Source organism: Bos javanicus, chromosome 8 (genome assembly GCF_032452875.1).
Source record: "Bos javanicus breed banteng chromosome 8, ARS-OSU_banteng_1.0, whole genome shotgun sequence".
NCBI classification, from domain to species: Eukaryota; Metazoa; Chordata; class Mammalia; order Artiodactyla; family Bovidae; genus Bos; species Bos javanicus.
This window is the reverse complement of record NC_083875.1, coordinates 72,868,872-72,890,428: the sequence shown is the minus strand read 5'-3', so window position 1 is coordinate 72,890,428 and position 21,557 is coordinate 72,868,872. Positions and strand designations below refer to the sequence as shown.

General features: G+C 44.4%; 1 protein-coding gene across 1 annotated transcript; it reads left to right on the top strand.

The window, feature by feature from the left end:
- Window positions 1-6,068: 6,068 nt before the first annotated feature.
- Window positions 6,069-11,825, top strand: NEFL (neurofilament light chain). Its single transcript, XM_061425869.1, has 4 exons — window positions 6,069-7,307; window positions 8,380-8,504; window positions 8,897-9,252; window positions 9,883-11,825. Exons 1-4 carry the CDS (start codon window positions 6,261-6,263, stop codon window positions 10,020-10,022), a joined length of 1,668 nt encoding a protein of 555 aa, XP_061281853.1. The 5' UTR covers window positions 6,069-6,260; the 3' UTR covers window positions 10,023-11,825.
- The last annotated feature ends 9,732 nt before the right edge of the window (window positions 11,826-21,557 follow it).

Here is a 21,557-nt window from a genome sequence, read left to right as displayed (position 1 = left end):
GAATTTAATATAAATGGACTTATCTACTATGTATCCTTTTATGCATAGTGTATAAGACCTCTTGGACTCAGTATCAGATTCATCCATGCTCTGTGTATCAGGAGCTGATCCTTCTACTGTGCTCAAGTATTTTTCTTTTTTTTAAAAATAAATTTATTTATTTTAATTGGAGGTTAATTACTTTACAGTATTGTATTGGTTTTGCCATACATCAACATGAATCCGCCACAGGTATACACGTGTTCCCCGTCCCGAACCCTCCTTCCTCCTCCCGCTCAGGTATTTTTCAAGCCCTTGGAGGTAGGAGTCTGCTCTAACTCCTTGCAGGTCCCCACTTCATCGGGCACTTAGAATTGTGTGTATTCTAAGTGTCCTAATGGCATTCAGTGACGCAGTGTATAAATGAATATAGGAGTTATTTAATCCATCAAGAAGCCATTTAGACACAATCTGGTCTTGCTTTTCTAATCCAGACTGTCTTTTATACGTTCAACTTACCAAACACCAGTGCTACGCATCTATCCTGGTACCAGCAGTCTGTCTGCTGTAATGGAAAAACCCAGGGATCCGCCCATGAGCAGTGCTGCAACCGCATTTGCTGCATTCCCACGGCAGTGAAAGGAACCGCTGCTCTGCCTGGGGCTCCAGCCTGGCAGTGAAAGAGCCGACCTTGGTCTTTGTCTCTTGCAGATGGAAATGCTTATCCGCTGTCTTTGCAAACAGTAAACCTCACATTCCTCCGACTGATTTATTAAACCACTGCAAATGTTGGCCAAGAAATTCAGGTGCTTCCTGGCATGTCTTTGTGGCTAGTTGCTACCCAGATTGCAGAAGCAGCATGTACTTCTTTGCACTCACATGTGTGCTAAGTAGCTTCAGTCATGTCTGGTTCTTTGTGACTCCATCAACAGCAGCCCACCAGGTTCCTCTGTCCATGGGATTCTCCAGGCAAGAATATTGGAGTGATCCTGGCAGTTAGGCAAGCACAACTCAACAAACAGGGTTAGTACTGCTGGTTCGGACCCATAGGGCGAGGACCTGCCTGAACTGACTACAAATGAAGCCCTTTAAAGTCCCCTTTATAGCCTCTTTTTACCTATGCATCTTTGACTGTGATTAAGGGCAAGGCACTGTGAAACAGGTCTCTGGGGAGAACATACATTCCCTTGACTGGTTCCATGCAGCAAGCATTTAGGAGTTTAAACCTATGGTCATCATTTCTGCTTGGACAACAGCAACTTCCTGTCATTTCCAATATTGCACGTGTCCTGAATACAAGCGTACTGTTCCTTTTTAATTTATTCAAGTGACATTCTCATTCCTGCCGCCGTCTGCATTATATCGCTGCATAGCACTTTTTACGATGCATCACTTCAGAATGTGATGCTGTAAAATTAGTCATATTTTATATTACAAGGAGGAAAGTTTTCTTTCAAATACATTTCCCCAGGGATGGAGAGATTTGTGTATGATGATTCCAATGGTGAGCATAATATATCAGGAAATAAACTGGTTCTAAAAAGCAGAGAGGTAATACATTTGTGATTTCCACATGCTATACATTTTCTGTTGATTTTACTTGTATTTCTTTCCAAAAAAGGTAAAGATGCGGATAAAGCATGATAAACTCCCATAATGAGATGTTGGCTGCCAGCATTTCTTCTTTTATTCTTTAGAGCAATTTTAAAGGTCATTTTGCTAAAGAAGACCTATTACAAGAGTGGAAAACAAAGGTATTTTAATTAGTAAAAAGGTAGATGTCATAATGTAGTTATTCTAAAGAGTTTAAATCAGCGAAGTCGCATTTAGGTCATTCATTTCAGAAAAGGTGTCTTGTAAACTGATGTTTAGAGTAGTGTCAAGAAAGTCACATCATCAGTTATGTGTCATGTTCTACGCGTAGCTTCCATTTTATTTTGGAACTCTTAAGAAACCTCAAATAATTCTGCAGTTTATTGCCAGCACTAGGTGTCCAAATAAAACATGCTCGTGAACAATTTCTTCACGGTATAAATCAGTTCATATTGGTCTCCCCCACAAACATGAGTGGTTTAGCACAAGCACAGAGACTATAGCATGCAATTATCACATTCCACAGAGACTGAAAGCAGCAGCAAATGTCAGTGGCTGCAGTATGTATAATGAATAGAGGCCTAGTCAGACTGGAAGCAGATTGAGCTTAGGTATGGAGTAGCTGGGTGAGTTGGCACATTACTTACCCTCACTGGGCCTCAATTGTTTGCTCAGAACAAGCAATAACCATCTCATGGAGATGTGGGAATTATTAAATGATAAGATATCAAATGCCTATCTTAGGGTAGGCATCCTGCACATGTTTATTTCCTTCATCCTTCTTTGCATGGACAAATTGATGCCAATGTTGCTCACAGTGATGTATCTACTGGAAGGTGAGGAGTGGAGACCGGATAGGGAAGAGGACTATTCCTGCTGCACACTGGTGGCAGAACTTCGTTCTCTTCACCCCAGGGCTGATGTTCTCAGGAGATCTGCCTCATAAGAATCTTAGCCTAGAGCTGAGCTTTTCGAAACAAATGCCAATACGTACTTCTCGTGTGCCAAAGGGTTGTAAAATAATGAAAGTCACCAGGTTCTAGCCATCTGAAACTTCTGACTCTCCCAGCATGAGAGGGTTAAATTTTTTCAGTGCTTCGAAGAGTTATATTTTATGAGCTCTGTGACAATGTTAGAACATTTTATTTTTAAACTAAACTACTTCAAACAGTCATTTAGGGGAATTACAGAGCTATCAGGGATAACCAGAGTAGTAGAAATTCTCTGAATTTCATCAACATACTTGTCTATTTATTTTTAAAATATTTTTTATCTCCTAGGAGTGGGTTTTGTTGGCAGTCCTCAACCAATTTCATGTTGGTGGAGAATGTGCTTAAAGGGGAATAAACGCACAGGTGTGTAACAAGACCCCAGAGTCTTCTTCTAAAGAAATAATGACACCCCTGCAAACAGCACTGATGCAGAATCATTTATGATAAGGGAAGAAAAGTCAAGATTCTTTTTTAAAACAGATGACCTAAAGTTGTTCATTTTACCTTTGCTTTGACACACAGAACTGATGCCACAGGGGTATCCAGAACAAAGGGCTGGGAAGAGGAGTTAGAAAGAAGAATGACTAGACAGAATATTTTATCTTATTTACTTAAGCTTTTTATTTTGCATTGGCATATAGCCGATTAACAATGTTGTGATAATTTCAGGTGAACAACAAAAAGACTCAGCCATATCTATCTGTCTATCTATATATACATATACATACATACGTATACAAATACATATGCATGTATCCATTCTCCCCCAAACACCCCTCCTATCCAGGCTGCTGCATACCACTGAGCAGAGTTCCATGTGCTATACAGTAGGTCCCTGTTGGTTACCCATTTTAAATATAGCAGTGTGTACATGTCCATCTCAAACTGCCTAACTATCCCTTCCTTCCATCCTTTCCCTTTCCAAGTTCCCTTTTCCAAGTTCGTTCTCTAAGCCTGTGAGTCTCTGTTTTGTAAGTACATTTATATCATTTCTTTTTAGATTCCATATATAAGGAATGTCATATGATATTCTTCCTTTTCTGGCTGACTTACTTCATTCAGTGGACAGAATATTTTAAAAAGGAGCTGGTACCTAGCAGAGGAAGGCTGAAGGTAGTGTCACCAAAACTCAAATGCAGGCTGGGTCTGGGAGCCCCTCTAAAGCAAAGCTGTAGTGGAGCTATTGAAAAAGACCAGAGCTCTACATTCATAAATAGAGTTGATCTGCCCCTCTCCCCACACCCTTTTCACCAGGTTCAGCAAAGACAAGGGTCCCTGCCCTCTCATTCCTACCCTTCACACTCCAGGGTGTCTTTCTTTTCAGCTGCTCAAAGGACCGCAGCAGAGGCCCACAGGTTCCTTCTCTCCGCAGCATCTCAGTGTCCCTGCAGCATCAGTCAGCCGCCTCCCTCTTTCTGAGCCACTTCCTCCGCAGTCAAAGGCTTCAGCCAGGAGCCATGGCAAAAAAAAAAAAAAAGGAAAAAAAAAAAACCGCTGATGGATTTAAGATCTCTGAGGGTGACCTGAAACGGAGGGAAAGGAGCTGGCACAAAGGAAATGATCTCATGAATACCTAAGAGTGTGGCATAGGCGGATTCGCACACAGTGAGTGTGAAACAATGTGGTTTAAATGGGGGCAGGTAAAAAAATCCACTGTCACTTGTCATCCATATATGGGTAATTGAGGGCAGATAAAAATACGGCTTACTGAAGTTTTACCAACACTCCCCTCTCTTTCCCCAGAGAAGCCTTTCCCACTGTTGAGTCACTGATCAATAAGACCAAAGATGCCTGGGTTGAAAAAGGCATCATAGTAAGTGCCTAATCACATCTGCCAGGGTCAGGCAAAATGCAGGACAGACTCGGCTTGAAGATCCCAGGATGACTGAATGTGGATGGACCGCTTGATAGATTTAAATTACTAGTATTGATGTTTCTAAAGTTGCATTACTTGAGACCTTAAAGATTGTCTAGAAATCTCATACAAGTTCTCTGCTGCAGTCTTGACCAGGAAAAGGGAAAGGTTTTTTAAAGTTACAAAGAACCTCATCTTGCCCTGTCCAGGGGAGAGGTTGCAGTTGCTCCAGCAGCTTCTGTGGTACCAGTTCCAAGTACTTCGTCCCTCTCAGCATCACAGACAAAACGATACCGGCTTCTCTGTTTGAAAACTCTCATGTTTCCCCTTCCTTTGCTTCTTTAAAAAATCAGTATGTTGCACCGAAAATGCTACTCTTATACAAAGAAAACACAGATTACATGCCTGCTTAGAAAAAGCTTAGGTGTCCTACGTATATCTCTGCAATCTGTCCCTGAAACCGGAGGACTCCCTAACATAACGTGTGAAAATGCTCGGTAACCGCAGGGCTTTATCAGTGTGCATTACGGCGTGCACACTCTTTCAGGTACCTGGGTGTTCCCTAAAATAAAACAATGGATTTCGGACTGTATCTGTTGTGTGTTTATCAGAGGGGTTCGGTGGCTAAACCACACGGCTATTTTCCACCCGTCCCAGAACAAGGCGTCTCTGTCGGAGCTCTGCTCCCTGGAGACACGCTCCGCCCTCCCGGCGGCGGCAGTAGCTTCCCTCTGAAAATCAGCCACCTGCCTAGCTCCTTGAAATCATCAGGTTGGGTGCAACGTGGGTCTAAAAAGAGGGAAAGGGGCTTTCAGTGTGATGGAGTTAGTGGTGTGGAGCAGGAATTTAGGGATGAAGAAGATACAGGCAACGTGTGACAGTACAAGTTTCCCCGCTGCAGAGCTGGCCGCTGCCTTTGCAAGTCGGTTTTCTCCCCTTAGTTTCAAACACCTTCTCAGCTCCCTTCCACTTATACGCTTCAATACGCTCAAAGTATTCGAGGCTTCATTCCCCAGAAAGAAATGAGAAAATCTAGGAACACTAAAAGGTTGATATGAACTGCGCAAAGGGTTTAGAAACACTAAATTCAACAGCGGGAGTGCCGCAGTTTCACGTATGTGTGTGTGTGTTTGTGCGCGCGCGCGCGTGTGTAGGAGGAGAGCATGAAAATTAAAAAAAAAAAAAAATCAGGTGAAAGAGATAAATTAAAGAAAATTCCAGAAAGAGCTACAGAGAAATAGAAAACTTTCCTCCATATATGCCGCATACATGCAACCTTAGACAATCGTTTGTATCTCCAGTGCCAGGAGGCACCATAAATATCAGAGGCATGCTGAACCCCGGTGGGGAAGGGGCGACTTAGAGGGGTAGTGTGTCTCCATGGTACTGGGTGGGGTATGGAAAACTAAGGTGTCAGTTGGGAATGATAACTTGCTATTAGAGGCACGATCGAATCCGAGTAATACAGGGGTCAAGGATTAAGTAGGATGGGATGGGGGTAGGGAAAGGAAATGAGTGAGGGGGTTCGGGGTCTGAGAGAAAACAGACGGTCTCAGAGAAAAGTGCAAAGGACTACAGCCGCAGCATCCCCGCGGGCCGTGGCTCACCCCCACCTTCCTTTTGCGCAGAATCCTTGCCTTGGCTGCAGCAGCGCGCTGCCCCCACTGGCCAGGCGCGCCGTGATCGATCGCAGCTGCGTCAGAGTCCTCTCAGTATAAATAGGGGTGGCAGGACCGAGCAGAGCCGCACACAGCCATCCATCCTCCCTTCTCCCTCTCTTCCCCGTTCTTCTCTCTTGGCCCCCATCTCCGCCGCCGGCCAGGGGGGCACCGACCGGCACCATGAGTTCCTTCAGCTACGAGCCGTACTACTCGACCTCCTACAAACGGCGCTACGTGGAGACGCCCCGGGTGCACATCTCCAGCGTGCGCAGCGGCTACAGCACCGCGCGCTCCGCTTACTCCAGCTACTCCGCGCCCGTCTCCTCCTCGCTGTCCGTGCGGCGCAGCTACTCCTCCAGCTCCGGTTCCTTGATGCCCAGCCTCGAGAGCCTCGACCTGAGCCAGGTCGCCGCCATCAGCAACGACCTCAAGTCGATCCGCACCCAGGAGAAGGCGCAGCTGCAGGACCTCAACGACCGTTTCGCCAGCTTCATCGAGCGCGTGCACGAGCTGGAGCAGCAGAACAAGGTCCTGGAAGCCGAGCTGCTGGTGCTGCGCCAGAAGCACTCCGAGCCCTCCCGCTTCCGGGCGCTCTACGAGCAGGAGATCCGCGATCTGCGTCTGGCAGCGGAAGACGCCACCAACGAGAAGCAGGCACTCCAGGGCGAGCGCGAGGGGCTGGAGGAGACCCTGCGCAACCTGCAGGCGCGCTACGAAGAGGAGGTGCTGAGCCGTGAGGACGCCGAGGGCCGGCTGATGGAAGCGCGCAAAGGGGCCGACGAGGCGGCTCTCGCCCGCGCCGAGCTCGAAAAGCGCATCGACAGCCTGATGGACGAAATCGCCTTTCTGAAGAAAGTGCACGAAGAGGAGATCGCCGAGCTGCAGGCGCAGATCCAGTACGCACAGATCTCCGTGGAGATGGACGTGTCCTCCAAGCCCGACCTCTCCGCCGCGCTCAAGGACATCCGCGCCCAGTATGAGAAGCTGGCCGCCAAGAACATGCAGAATGCCGAAGAATGGTTCAAGAGCCGCTTCACGGTGCTGACCGAGAGCGCCGCCAAGAACACCGATGCTGTGCGCGCCGCCAAGGACGAGGTGTCCGAGAGCCGCCGCCTGCTTAAGGCCAAGACCCTGGAGATCGAAGCATGCCGGGGCATGAACGAAGCCCTGGAGAAGCAATTGCAGGAACTAGAGGACAAGCAGAACGCCGACATTAGCGCTATGCAGGTAAGGCGCCGGGCGAAACGCAGAGGGGGCAGGGAGGGTGCTGCAGAATCGAGTTAGGATGGGCCGGAGTGGGGGTGGTGGCGGAGACTTGAGGGCGCGCCTAGAAAGAGAAGATCAGAGATGAGGCATTAGCAAGCAGATATTAAGGGGGGGGGGGTGGAACTTGACTTCCTGGGGGCAGTGTGGGAGGGGGTGGGGCACTTGGAAGGCGGGGCGGGGACGCGACTGCGGTGTGCTAATAGATGCTGCGTGCAGTTGAATCTCTGTTCCTCATTAAAGCTGCCCAGCCCTGCAGGATATTGGGTAGGGATGGGAGGAGGGACTGGACCTGGACTTTGCCTCTGGTCTGCCTCTCAGCTGTCCTGCATTCAGCGCAAGTTGCTTTGCTGCAGAGGTTGGATCATCTGATTAATAAATATAGCGATGAGCTCTCATTAGTTCTGAAGGATAACTGTGACCAGTTATCCTTTCTGACTAGTTTTACCAACTACTCTCTTCCCTTAGCAGTGAGACAGGAATACAGTCAAAATTGCAGTGGTGATGATAGTCATAGTAAAACATTTCTTTTTCTTTTAAGGATCTCCATTTTTCTGGAGAGAAGAAAAAATAAGATACATAGAAAATATTTTAGAGAAAATAAATTTAAATTTATCTACTTCATTCTCCTACAAATAAGTGGATTTCCTGTATACAATCTGGATAAAATTGATAAAGCTAACTAGTGAGTGAGAGACAACTTTAAAAAAATCCATTTAGTTCTTTGCAGGCATTTTATGATCATCATTAGGTGTATTAATTAATGAAAACAAAAAAAAATGTTTCTTCTATCAGTTTTTTTTTCCTATCATTTTTTTGATTTTCATCTCTAGCTTTGTGAAGCTGGCTTTTTTTTTTTTTTTTTTTTAAGGCAATCAAAGGTTTAAAAAGAAAAAAGACAGTTATTTTAGGGGAGATTTTAGCTAGGATGTGCACTCTGATTTTAATTAAACCTAGGCCTTTGCAGCTATGCTGTAGTAAAATTATAGCAGTGGAGATTTACACTTAGATTTTTTTTTCGGTTGTCTTCCAACAGGACACAATCAACAAATTGGAAAATGAATTGAGAACCACAAAGAGCGAAATGGCAAGATACCTCAAGGAATACCAAGACCTCCTCAATGTCAAGATGGCTTTGGACATTGAGATTGCAGCTTACAGGTAAAAATGGAAGTGCCAAGGTAGCAGCCTGTCAACCTTAGGAAGAAAATCAGACTTCCTTTCTGTTGAATCAGAAACTTTCAAAAATAGTCCTTTGGAGTAATTGTGTTACTTTTTGGCCTTTTCCAAGAAGAATTTAATCCTGTAATAATGAGGCCTGTTCTTAGCTTCCCATTGCATTTCAAGCGTAAGGAACAGGACTATATTTTAAGGCGCTTTTTTTTGTTGTTGTTTTGTGTATTTCTCCTGGACTCAGTCACAGCATCCCCAGTCATTAGGTTGTGATAATTCCCAACCCTGCCTTTGCCTTTCAGTCTGGCTTTGGGGGAGGTGATGAGTGGTGGGCTGAGCACACTTCCGGTGTTCATGTTTGTTAACCCCTGCCTCCCCAGGAAACTCTTGGAAGGTGAGGAGACCCGGCTCAGTTTCACCAGTGTGGGCAGCCTAACCACCGGCTACACCCAGAGCTCCCAGGTCTTTGGCCGATCTGCCTATGGAGGTTTGCAGACCAGCTCCTATTTGATGTCTGCCCGCTCCTTCCCGTCCTACTACACCAGCCACGTCCAGGAGGAGCAGATAGAGGTGGAGGAGACCATCGAGGCTGCTAAAGCTGAGGAAGCCAAGGATGAGCCGCCCTCTGAAGGAGAAGCAGAGGAAGAGGAGAAGGAGAAGGAAGAGGCTGAGGCTGAGGCTGAGGCTGAGGCCGAAGCTGAGGCTGAGGAAGAGGAGGGAGCCCAAGAGGAAGAAGGTAGGATTAAAACAAAACACAAAACCAAATAAAAAGCAAAACCACCCTGTGACTCCAGGGGCAGCGTGGGCATGGATTATGGTTAGGAGTTTGGTAAGATACATGAAACCTCACTTATGCCCAGGAAATATTATTCAGATAAGAGTTGATAATCTTAAAAAGAAAATACATCTATTTCCTCAACAGATCTTTAGTAAGCACCTCATTGCTCAAATTGGCTGTTTTCCCAGAGACACACAATCTCTGATTAGCATGGTACTTTTTTGAAAGTAACATAAAAAAAGAAAAAAAATCCTCCTGCTGCCTTTTATTCCTAATGAAACATTTTAAAATCTATTCATTTAACTCAGCCATTTGGTGTCCTAAAAAACAAAAATGAATTCCGAACACATAATAAAAGAAAACCCAAGGTCCTGGAAAGAACAGAGCATCCAGTACCTAGAACCTAATCTCATTCTATTTAAATATCTGTTCAGTGGCAGATTGTGCCCAGCAGGTGTTGGTTGCATGGAGAAAGAGGTTTGGGGGAAGTATTCTGACACTTGTGTTTCCCCACAAAATTAAAGCAGAAATGTTTTGATTGGACTCACCCTGCATTTGGAGTTTGTACATTTGCTTTTTATGTTAAAGCTGCCAAGGAAGATGCTGAGGAAGCAAAGGAGGAAGAAGGAGGTGAAGGCGAAGAAGCAGAAGAAACCAAAGAAGCAGAGGAGGAAGAGAAAAAAGATGAAGGTGCTGGGGAGGAGCAAGCCACTAAGAAGAAAGATTGAACCCTCCCCTTCCCTTAATTTTTCCAGGAATAATTCTCCCGAAATCAGGTCAACCCTATCACCAACCAACCAGTTGAGTTGCAGATACTATATGAATAAGAAGTCAATATATGTATAATTCTGAGATGACTTAGGTTGGACATTAAATGTTGTGCTATGACTTTTCTCCTTCCGCAGAGTATCTGTTTGCTTGCAGAGTGGCTTCCTGGCTTGCTGCCAGCCTGTGCATGGTCCATGCTTATGAGTTCAGGATCTATGGCAATGTGAATAATTCAGATGTTTACAATAAAAAAACCACACCATGAATAAATGAATTCACTAATGTTAATGTTAAACTTCATGGGAAAAAAATAGTCCTTTGAATCTTTGGTGGTTATAAATTAAAGATCACGAATTATGTGCAATAAATAGTAAATAAAGTTACACTGAATGACGTTCCTTGCTGTGCTTGTTGACTTAATTCAGAAATCTTAAAGAGGGTACCAATAGCAGACACTAGATGTAGACCATAGACTTCCAAATTTTTTCAAGTCAAAATTTTAACAATTACAGTGCATTTCCGCCCCTTAATTGGTAATTCTGAGGATATGATTAGGTCATGACCATTCATGAAATCTCTCCCCTCGAAAATTTTACTGATAATAAACTTGAATAAATGAGAATCCCTGGGGTTCCTTTTCTTTGGTAAATAGCAATATACTTTGCCCCGTAAGTGAACTGTATAATGCTGGGAATGGCTTTCTTGGAGGCAGTCTGAAATCGTGTTTACCTTTATGGTAAACAGGTAACTGGAACACTAATATATAATAGTAAAAGCATATGGGTAGAATGTGAATCCCACTCATCTGTCACTGTCACCACATTTAAAAAGTATAGCCTAACTATCATGAGCAGAAGTTGAAGCCCAAGCAAATGATGTAATCAGAAGGAATAAAATTTTCTCAATGTGTAATTTTTAAGGGAGTTAAGAATATTGAAGCTTATTTGCCATTGCAAACATGTTGCCTGCAATCCTGAGCTCATGATTGAGTGTGTAGTTAGCTTAATTCTGTTGCCTCAAGTAGCCTTCAATACCACCTATTTCAAACTTTTTAAGAACTACAGATATAGATAATGAAATTGTGATCAGTCACTAAAGGGGGGATTCTATACTTGTGTGTTACATTGCCATAGGTCTGCATGTCTTTATTGGGAACTATTTGGATTTCAGTGATAGCTCCAACTGGTTGGACACTGCATCATATACACACCCCCGCCCGTCCATCCCGTTCACTGTAAAGGTATGAAAGCTCTTGCACTTGCACTTGATGTGGAATGTCAATGAAGTTGCTGATTATCCTTTGTTGTGCTTCTGTTCTTAGATAATTGTTTTGTCAGCTAAGTTTGTTCAATATTTGTTGTTTAGAGACCTCTTAAAGGTCATGAATTTAATCTGGAAGCAAAGTGGTCTCCATTTAAAGTTTACAGATCCCATCACACCACATATTTTGAGTTAAATATATCTCACCAAAGCAAATAGGTAAAATATTGCTTTATCTGCCCTGATGCTATGGATTTGAACCACAAGGATTCTCCATACATTGGCTTCTGTAAAGACCAGGAGTTGCCTCAGAAATCAAGCTTTTCACATTTATGTTCCTTATACATGGGATGCTGCACATGGTCAATTTCAGACAGAAGCAAATTATATGTGAAAAAGTAACCTTAGCCAAATGGAAGTGGTTGGTTTGAGAATTTCTTGAAGTAAGAACACTGTACCATACTCTATCCTGTGTGCCATAATAAAATACTGAAAAATCTAAACCGAATGGATTTGGAGTCTTTTTAAAAAAAATATTCTTCAAATGTGATACCTTGGCCAATCTCCCTCTCCCTTCTACTCCTCTCAAACTCTTGTTCTGTATTCCCTCCCCTAGTTAATGATGTCACTCTCCAGCCATCCAATTCTACAGACCAGAGACTGTAGAATTGTCTCAGTGACATCATCCTCTCATTTCCTCTCTCCAATCTTTTTGTTCTAATCTATCACCAAAGCCTATTGATTTTACTACCTAGGTATCTTGAATCCATCCACATTTCCCTATTTACACTGCCACCACCCTAAGGAACCTCTGTGTCCTGGCTCCAGCGACTCTTTTCGTGGAAGACAATTTTTCCATGGACCAAGGGAGGAGGGATGGTTTCAGGATGATTCAAGAGCATTACATTTATTGTACACTTTGTTTCTATTATTATTACATCAGCTCCACTTCAGATCATCAGGCATTAGATCCCGGAGTCAGGGGACTCCTGTTCTAGAGGAAGGTAATCTTTAGAAAAGGGAATTTTGATCACATGGTCTCTGATTACAACTCTCTAGTAGTTATCCATTTCTTTTAATATAAAACCCCAAATCTTGAAGATGATCGTCAAGGTCTGTCTAGACCTGACCTGAAACTACTCAAGCCTTGCCCTCTGCGTACCCCCTTTCCCTTCCCTCACTTTGGTGTTTTAGCCACCCCATCCCTCTGTTCTCCCATCTGCCACAAGGTTTTGGCTGCTTTCTCTGTCTGGAGCGACTCATCTTTTCTATCCTCTCCTTAGCCTTGCCCAGATTTAGGCTCAACTGTCATTCCCTTGGGGAAATCTTTCCTGATGGAGCCAAATTCCTCTACTAAGTGTGTTGATAAGCATCACTGACTCAATTGACATGAACTTGAGCAAACTCTGGGAGCTAGTGGAGGACAGGGAAGCCTAGTGTGCTGCAGTCCATGGGGTTGCAAAGAGTCAAACATGACTTAGTGACTGAACAACAACAACAAGATGTTTACACAGTCGGAGGTGGCATCTATTTTCACAATCATTTAGTAAATGTCTGCAATCTCTACTGTAGAGGGGTCCTCAGAAACATGGCAATCAGACCTTCTGCTCTCCAGCATCTAGCATCATTCCTATCACTGTGCATGCTTAGTTGCTCAGTGGGATCCTACTCTTTGTGACCCTTTCGACTATAGCCCATCACACTCCTTGTCCATGGGATCTACCAGGCAAGAATAGTGGAGTGGGTTGCCATTTCCTTCTCCAGGGGATCTTCCTGACCCAGGGATTGAACCCATGTCTCTAGTGTCTCCTGCTCTGCAAGAGGATTCTTCACCTGCTGAGCCATCACAGTAAATGTTGATTGAATTAATAACTTCTTGGTAGGCTAAAATGCCTTTGGGGTGACTAGAAAGTCAAGAGTATTCAATACTCAGTCCCAGTCCAGTGAACACTCGTGGAAAGAGCAGAGAACCAAAAACCAACTGTCTATTCTTGGTTTTAGTGTTGTTTGTTATGGAAGGCGGGCCATCCCCACCCCTACCCCGACTCTGGCCTCAGTCTTCTTAGCTACAAAAGGCTTCAGCACTTGATTTCTCAGATCCACTCTAGATTAATGATTCAAAATTTCCTGAAAAGCTTTTAAAAGTTCAAGACAAATGGCTGAATGGGAAATGTACATATCACTATTATGTCCACACTAAAGTCCATCTCTTACAGGGGAATTGCTTAACTTCATGTAAAGTTTCTTCCCTAGTATTAAGTTGGTTAGCAATTAATTGGGTTGCTTTTTTCCCTCCATGGAGATTGTAGTGCTATCAGAATATGTGCCGTGTCCCAGGCCTTGATCTAAGTGCATTATTAATATGTGTCATCTCATTGATTTATTTCTTATGACAATGTTATCAGTCCAGTATGATTATCATCCCCATTTTACAGATAAGTTGTTAAGTGACTTGACCAAGGTCATAAGCTAGTTTGTGGCAGGCTGAGATCTAAATCTCCCATGCATACATGCCTCCTAATTTGTTTTGTCCTATCCAACTCTTTGTGACCCCATTGACTATAGCCCTTGGGGCTCCTCTGTCCATAGGATTCTCAGGCAAGAATACTGGAGTGGGTTGCCATGTCCTCCTGCAGGGAATCTTCCCGACCCAGGGATCTGACCTGCATCTATTATGTCTCCTGCAATGTCAGGCAGGTTCTTTACCACTAGCACCCCCTGGGGAGAGCCCCTCAAATATCCCATGCTGGCTCTAAAGTCCATGCTCTTAACCAACTATTGCGCTGACTGTACTTTGTAGTCCAGCTTGGGAGGCACCTGGTTCCTTGTGGAATCAGAGCATATTTTCACATGTGTTGTAATGTGTTGTAATCAGGCATGTGTTGTAACAGCACCTTGGAAACTTTCACACAATTACCGGCATTCTTACAGTCTTTGTACAGTTCAAGGGCATATCTGCATTCACAGTGTTCCACTGCAGTTACTGAGAATGCTTAAGTTCTTCTTCCAATCCTTTGATTATTTATGTCCTATTAAGTTCTTCTGCCAAATTTTAAGCTGCAGGAAGACAAGAACCAGGTTTTATAAATAGAGATGAATTTGAAGTTTATTTTCAAAGATTACAAACATTTAGGATCAATCCCAATAATTTATTTCTTAATTTCCACAAATCAGGAATTTAGGGATGGCCTTGTTGGGATGTTCTGGCTCTGGGTCTCTAGTGGTGTTGCAGTCAGATATTGTATGAGGTTACTGTTATCTATCTGAAGGCTTGATTAGGCCTCCAGAATCTACTTTAAGGTGGCTCACTCAGTAGGATGGTAATTCCTCATCCGTGTGGGCTCTTCTGGGCAGCTGCTTGCAGATTTTTGCAACATGGCAGCTGGCTGCCCCTGGAGCAAGACATTGACGAAGTCAAAGCTATGCCTCTTATGACCTGGTTTAGAAAGACACACATCACTACCATTGTTCTATTGGTCCAGAGACCAGTCTGTCTGATTCATTGTGGGAAGGAACTACACAAGGACATGAGCGTTGAGTATGAAGGTCACCAGGGGCTTCCGTAAAGTTGTGGGCATTATTTCTTTTATGAATAGCAATCATCAACTCAAGAAATTCTGAAACCATTTCACCTTCAAATATCATGCTCTATCATTCTCATTCATGTACTCATTCTTACCTGATCATGTGTCCTAATTTAGGTTTAAAAATATGTTTGTAAAAACTATGGACAGCCTGGTAATGAATATATTAATGGTTATCTTCAGTTTGTTCTTCTAATGAAGGATTTCGTTATTAACACCCCTAGTGGGCTATCTGTTCAAAGGGTCCTAGGTACATTTTACTAGTTCCTAGTATGTATCCCCACATTTTTTATCTTTTTGTAAAACAATATTTGAATATTTACTTGGCTCCATTGGTCCTTAGGGCAGCACACAGGCTTCTCTAGTTGTGGTGCAAGGGCCTACAACATGTGGAATCTTAGTTTCTCCACCAGGGATCGAACCTCATCTCCTGCATTGGAAGGCAGATTCTTAACCACTGGACCACCAAGGAAGTCTCCACATTTTTTTTTCTTATCAAGCATCATAGCTATACTTCAAGGCCTTACCTTCCCTGCATTAATTCATTTGAAATGCAATATTAGTCTAGTTAACTGAGATAAATACAGTGGCAGCTAATACAGAACTTAAGGTGTTATGAAAAATAGGTGCTTATTGTTTTGTTAGATGGTCAGACCCATCTGAGTTGACACCTTTGATTTTTTTAATACCTTCAGTTCTGATATAGTATACACATGACTTTAAATTGGTTATATCTAATAAACACAAGTTATATGGATTACAAATAATCAAATATGAAATGGCTTTATAAAAAAACTGAAATGCTGTATGTTTCTCACTTTGAGAAGCTCAGGTTTCTGGAGCTATTAAAGACATTTTTGCTTGTGTACTGATGACCATTAATTCCTTTGCTTTTAGCTTAATGCCATTCTTTCAGTCTATAACCGCCCCACATCCTTATTAATTTCATGTGGAGTACAGACCATTTCCTGATTTGCCCATTTAAAAGAAAACAACTAGCAGGAAGGATGCTTTGATGCAGCAAAACAAATACTCTCTTTTTATTCTATAACCAGCCCACTAGGAAAGACAGAAACCCTACGTTAAAATCTTTATCTGCATTTTACTTGCAACTTACCTGCATGGCTAAAGAGGAAATAATAATCTGCTCATTCTGACTTGTTGGTTTCTTTGGAGTCATTTATTTACTGGAGAATCGCACCTTTTTCAGAGGAGAAAGATGCCCCCGCTTCTTATTTTTCTTCCTCCCATGTAGACAACCACACAGGAGAATATGTGGAAGACAGCATCTCAACTGTAAGTCACAAATCATTCTCACTTTGAGACAGAAAAACTGGTGTCAGAAGTTTGAAATCGGAGGGTGATATTGAGGTGAGAGTAAAAAGCACCACCTTCCCCGGACACGGACTCAGGGTGTTAGTTGGTAGGCCTCCAGGGTTGGCTGGGTTCTGAAGACTAAGAGCCGTGGAAACCTGGCACTTCATGTCCTGTGTCCATGGGAGGAGGGGGATGGGGGGTGGATAGTGAACCAGGGCTACCTCAGTGACTTAGAGCACCTGGGATGGAAGAATAAAGGAACAAGAGACTGAGCTTGCTCCGCTTCCCCTCTGTCCTGCCCTTGCTGCAAAGTCGCTTCAGTCGTGTCCGACTCTTGCGACCCCATGGACTGCAGCCTACCAGGCTTCTCCATCCATGGGATTCTCCAGGCAACAACACTGGAGTGGGTTGCCATTTCCTTCTCCACTGTCCTGCCCTTAATTCCTCCTAGTTTCTTCCAAATAGCAGAAACTGGGAAGGATGATCTCTTAAAGTGTTTTAACCACTGAGAACCTCTGAATTCTCCAGACGATAGAGAGGGAGCTGATTTCAGGTTTTGGGGCATCCATGGGGCACTTCTGGGTGTGTGTAGGGGTGTGGATGGGGTCACAACCCTTAAACAAATGGCGCCTTCTCAGGCAAAGCAAGCAATCACTAGGTCGTTTTTTTTGGAGAGAGGGGGAGTGGGAGGGATATTATTTAGACCCCATATCCTTAGCTCAGTGGACATGAATGGACTCAACGGACATGAGTTTGAGCAAACTGTGGGAGATAGTTAAGAACAGGGAAGTCTGGCGTGCTGCAGTCCATAGTGTCGCAAAGAGTCAGACACGACTGAGCAACTGACCAACGTCTTCAGCTTATTCTCAGAGAGGCAAGACAGGCTTCTTGCTTTTCCAGTTAGAAACCTTGAAGCCCCGCCCCCTCCCCTGCCCACCTGTAAAACAACACTGCTCAAACTCAGGGATAATTTAAACAAAACGAGAAGAAACTTGCTTCCTTTAACCCATTGGCTGTTTCTCGAGGAGACGGAGGTCTGCTTCTTGACGAAGATATCTTTCTCATTTCCCAGGTGACACCTCCACCCCAGCCTGCGGTGTGGGGGAAAGAAGGCCCCCCTCTACTCCCCGCCCACTTCTTCCTTCCTGGATTCCTGCCAGCCCTTGGTATGGCCTCCTCTGTGAAGAGCTGGGCGTGCTCCCTGACAGGACTGAGAGCATTTGATGGTGTTTAGGATTTCACTGGAAATATGTAACATTTAATCATCTTTCTGTAGTTTAACAACAAACCTCCCTAGCCTGTGAGAATCTAATGAACTGAATTGAAAGGCTTTGAAAAATCAAAACTTTCTGCTATCACTTTTTTCGTAGCTTTTTTTTTTTCTCCCCCCTTTAAGAGCAGACATTCCCCTCTGGTTTCTTAAATTCTGCCTCAGAGTCACTGCTTCCCTGGTGGCTTAGTCGTAAAGAATCCGCCTGCCAATGTAGGGGAGACGGATTGGATCTCTGGGTCAGGAAGATCCCCTGGAGGAGGAAATGGCAACCCACTCCAGTATTCTTGCCTGGGAAATCCCATGGACAAAGGAGCCTGGTGGGGAGGGGGTGGTGGTGGCTACAGTCTATGGGTCGCAAAACGGGGGACACGACTAAATGAGCAGCACGGAGCCACCGCAGCCTCCACTAGCCCCAGGTCACTGTTATTCATGGGGCATGGGGGGAGGAAAGGGCTATAAGGCGGCTTCCACCGCCGGGTATCTAGATGGAGCCCAAGGATGCTTTCTGCCTGAAACTTTGCACTGCGTACAGCCCGCATCTCCCTGCTGAGTTCGAGCTCTGCAAAAAGTGCAAAAAGCCGCGGCTGCTAAATCTTACCCTTTGAAGACCCTCACCTCCACGCCACCCGCGTAAATAGTATGGCTCGGAGATTAAAAATATGTTAGAGCAAGACAGGGTGACACAGCTTTTTTCATCAGGAAGTCGTATGGGGACGGAGCGGAGAAAGGAATGGAAGAGGCTACCGGAATCTTCTTTTTGCTAGATTTTTCTCCAGGTCGCCCCGCCCAGAGAACGCCGCAGAGGCACCACGCCCACTGCGTCCTGGTGGCGGGCTGGCGCGACTTGGAGCATCGCCAGAAACGCAGCGCGCTGCTGAAAGGAGAGGCTTGGAGGTGGGTGGGAGTTCTTTCTGGAAACTTATATCACCGGTTCTTCTCTGTAACCGGAGAGATCGTGGGAGGTGGGGAGGTCGGGAAGCCCAGGAGCGAACAAGGAAGGGCGCACCCCCTGCCCACTGAGGCTTGGTCTGGAGCTCAAGGCGTTCTGAAATCCGATTTTAAAATAAAGAAGCCAGACTCTGAGGCTGTGGCCATGCTGCAGTGGGTGTGGCAGCTGGAGAGAGGAGATCACGCGGAAGGAACGCGGCGAGCCTAGAGCCCTTGGATCCAGGCATTCTGAACTAGTATTAGTGAAAGTGTTAGTCACTCAGTCGTGTCAGACTCCATAGGGTCATACAGACCCTGTGGACTGTACAGACCCTATGGACAGACGCTATGAATTGTCAGTCGAATCAGACAGTCCATAGGGTAATACAGATCCTATGGACTGCAGCCCGCTAGCCTCCTCTGTCTATGGAATTCTCCAGGCTAGAATACTGGAGTCGGTTGCCATTTCTTTCTGCAGGGTATCATCCAGACCCAGGGATTGAACCCAGGCCTCCGGCATTGCAGGCAGATTCTTTACTGTCTGAGCCACCAGGGAAGCCCAAAGCAAGGAATGACAATGGAAGCACCGCTGCATTTAACTAAGTACTCAGGTGACTGAAGCGACTTAGCAGCAGCAGCAGGAGCAGCAGCTGATTCAGGAGTAGGTAATGAGAAGCTCTAGTAAAGTGTTGCATTGGGGACTGCAGCTCACTGCCCCCTATCCCAGCCCCTACTCCCACCACCACATAATGCACGTGGATGTGGCAGGGGAGGTCTTGAAGAAGGTAGAACACTGCTGCTTAAAAAGACGATGAGTGTTCTTCATTTGCATGTAACTAGAAATGGCAACCCACTCCAGTACTCTTGCCTGGAAAATTCCATGGACGGAGGAGCGTGGTAGGCTACAGTCCCGGGGGTTGCAAAGAGTCGGATAGGACTTAGCGACTTCACTTCACTAAGTACTGGAGGGAGGCAAGAGGTTATCCCCTGGTTTTCTAAACATCCACTCACTAACCCATACTTCAGGCTGGAAGGACCAGTGTGGAATATTGAGGGCCAGTGTGCATTTCCCTCTGAAGGCCTGTTGAGGTAAGGCTGGGCACCTCTCTTTTATGATGTTCTGGAGCCTTCCTTCTCTGAACGGTAGAGGCTGCCCAGGCCCCTATGGCAGAGCCATATGAACTCAGAGGGGAATCTGAATAAAAGTTACCAGTGTATGTTCTTTTGTCATCTCCCCAGGATGGAGGTGGTGATGTTAAAAAAATGCACAAGAAATAATTCTCCTGTTAAAAACAAGACAGTAATCCACAAATGGAGTCACGCTCAGTCCCTTGTCATCAAATTGAGACTCAATTACAGTTTTGGTCTCTCCCAGAAATGGAGGATTAAACCAGTCAGAAATCATCAGAAATCATCTGGTCAGCACAAGTGAGGTCATCGGCCTGATAGATGCCCCTCCCCTACCATATCCTAGAGGAAAGTGTGAACATGCATGCTTTCATGGGATTCTTCAGGCAAGAATGCTGGAGTGGGTTCCCATTTCCTTTTCCAGGGGAACTTACCAATCCAGGGGTTGAACTTACATCTCCTGTGTCTCCCGCATTGGTAGGCAGATTCTTCACCACTGTCATACAAAAGTCATACAGGTAAAGGGTACAATCATCCAGGGAGCTGAGGTAGGAGAATGCTAAGTGGGTTGAAATAAGAATGAAGAGGCTGGTGTGGCCAGATATGTGTGTCTGAAGTTCAATGCTTGAGATACAAGTCTTGCTAGTTTTTTTTTTAAAGATTTTTTTGATGTGGATCATTTTTAAAGTGTTTATTGAATTTGTCACAGTATTGCTTCTTTTTTTTTTTATTTTCTTTTAAGTTTTGTTTGTTTGTTTGTTTTTTGGTGGAAGAGCACGTGGGATCTTCGTTCCCTGACCAGGGATCAAACCTGTACCCCCTGCAGGAAGGAGAAGTCAGCCACTGGACTGCGAGGGCGGTCCCCCAGCTAATGTTTTGCAATTTTCCCTTCAGTACTCTAAGCACTTATAATATAATAGGATGATAGAACTCCAAAGTGAGAAGCTACCTAAGAAATAATTTCTTATTTTAAATACAAGGAAACAGAGATGTAGGGTGGGTTAATTGACTTGTCAAACGTGATGTCATTGGTTTTAGCAGAGCTGGAACTAGATTCTAAGATTCCAGTGTATTTTCCCTGACCTACAGAATGCTGACTCCTCAGAAAAAATGTTATTGTTATTTCAGCTCTTTATTGATGGCCCAGATTTTAGCAGACTGTGTCGCTTAGTGAAAAATAGTCTTGTTTGGTTATAGCAGCATTAGTACAACAATGAACAGATTGGTACCATTTTAACATGGAATTTTCTTTCCCTCCTGTCTCTGGGTTTGTTTGTTTTTTTTTTTTCTTTCTTTCTCCTCTCTTTCTGGGATTTTTGGCTTTATTACTGATTATTTGGGCTTCCTAGGTGATGCAGTGCTAAAGAATCTGCATACCAGTGCAGAAAATGCAGGAGACTCGGGTTCCATCCCTGGGTTGGGAAGATCCCCTGGAGGGGGAAATGGCAACCCACTCTAGTTTTCTTGCTGGGAAAATCCCATAGACAGAGGAACCTATTGGGCTACAGTCCGTGGGATCACACAAGAGTTGGATGTGATTGGGCACATACCTACACACACATTGATGCATAAAATAGTTCTATCAGAGGTCACCTTGATTTAAGTAAAAGTAAGTGTATAAATCAGGCCAGTCCCAGGAATTCCCTGGCGGTCCAGTGGTTAGGACTCCAAACTCTCACTGCTGATGCTGAGGGCCCAGGTTCAACCCCTGGTCAGGGAACTAAGATCCCACGAGAAGAAAAAAAAAAAAAAAAAATCCCACTGCCAAAACCAAAATCAGGCCAGCTCCAAGTGTTGTGAACACTCATTCGTCTTCTTTTGTTCTTCAGATCAACAATGAATTGTTTATGTGAAAAACAAAAAAACAAAAAAATGCAGTTTGAGGAATCCCTTGACATTTTCTTCTTTTTAACTATTTGCTTTTGAAATAAACAAGCTGAATTTAACTGCCTAGTTTTGAATTCAGTGAACTAGTTTGAGTAAATCGGAACTTACACACTGTGTGT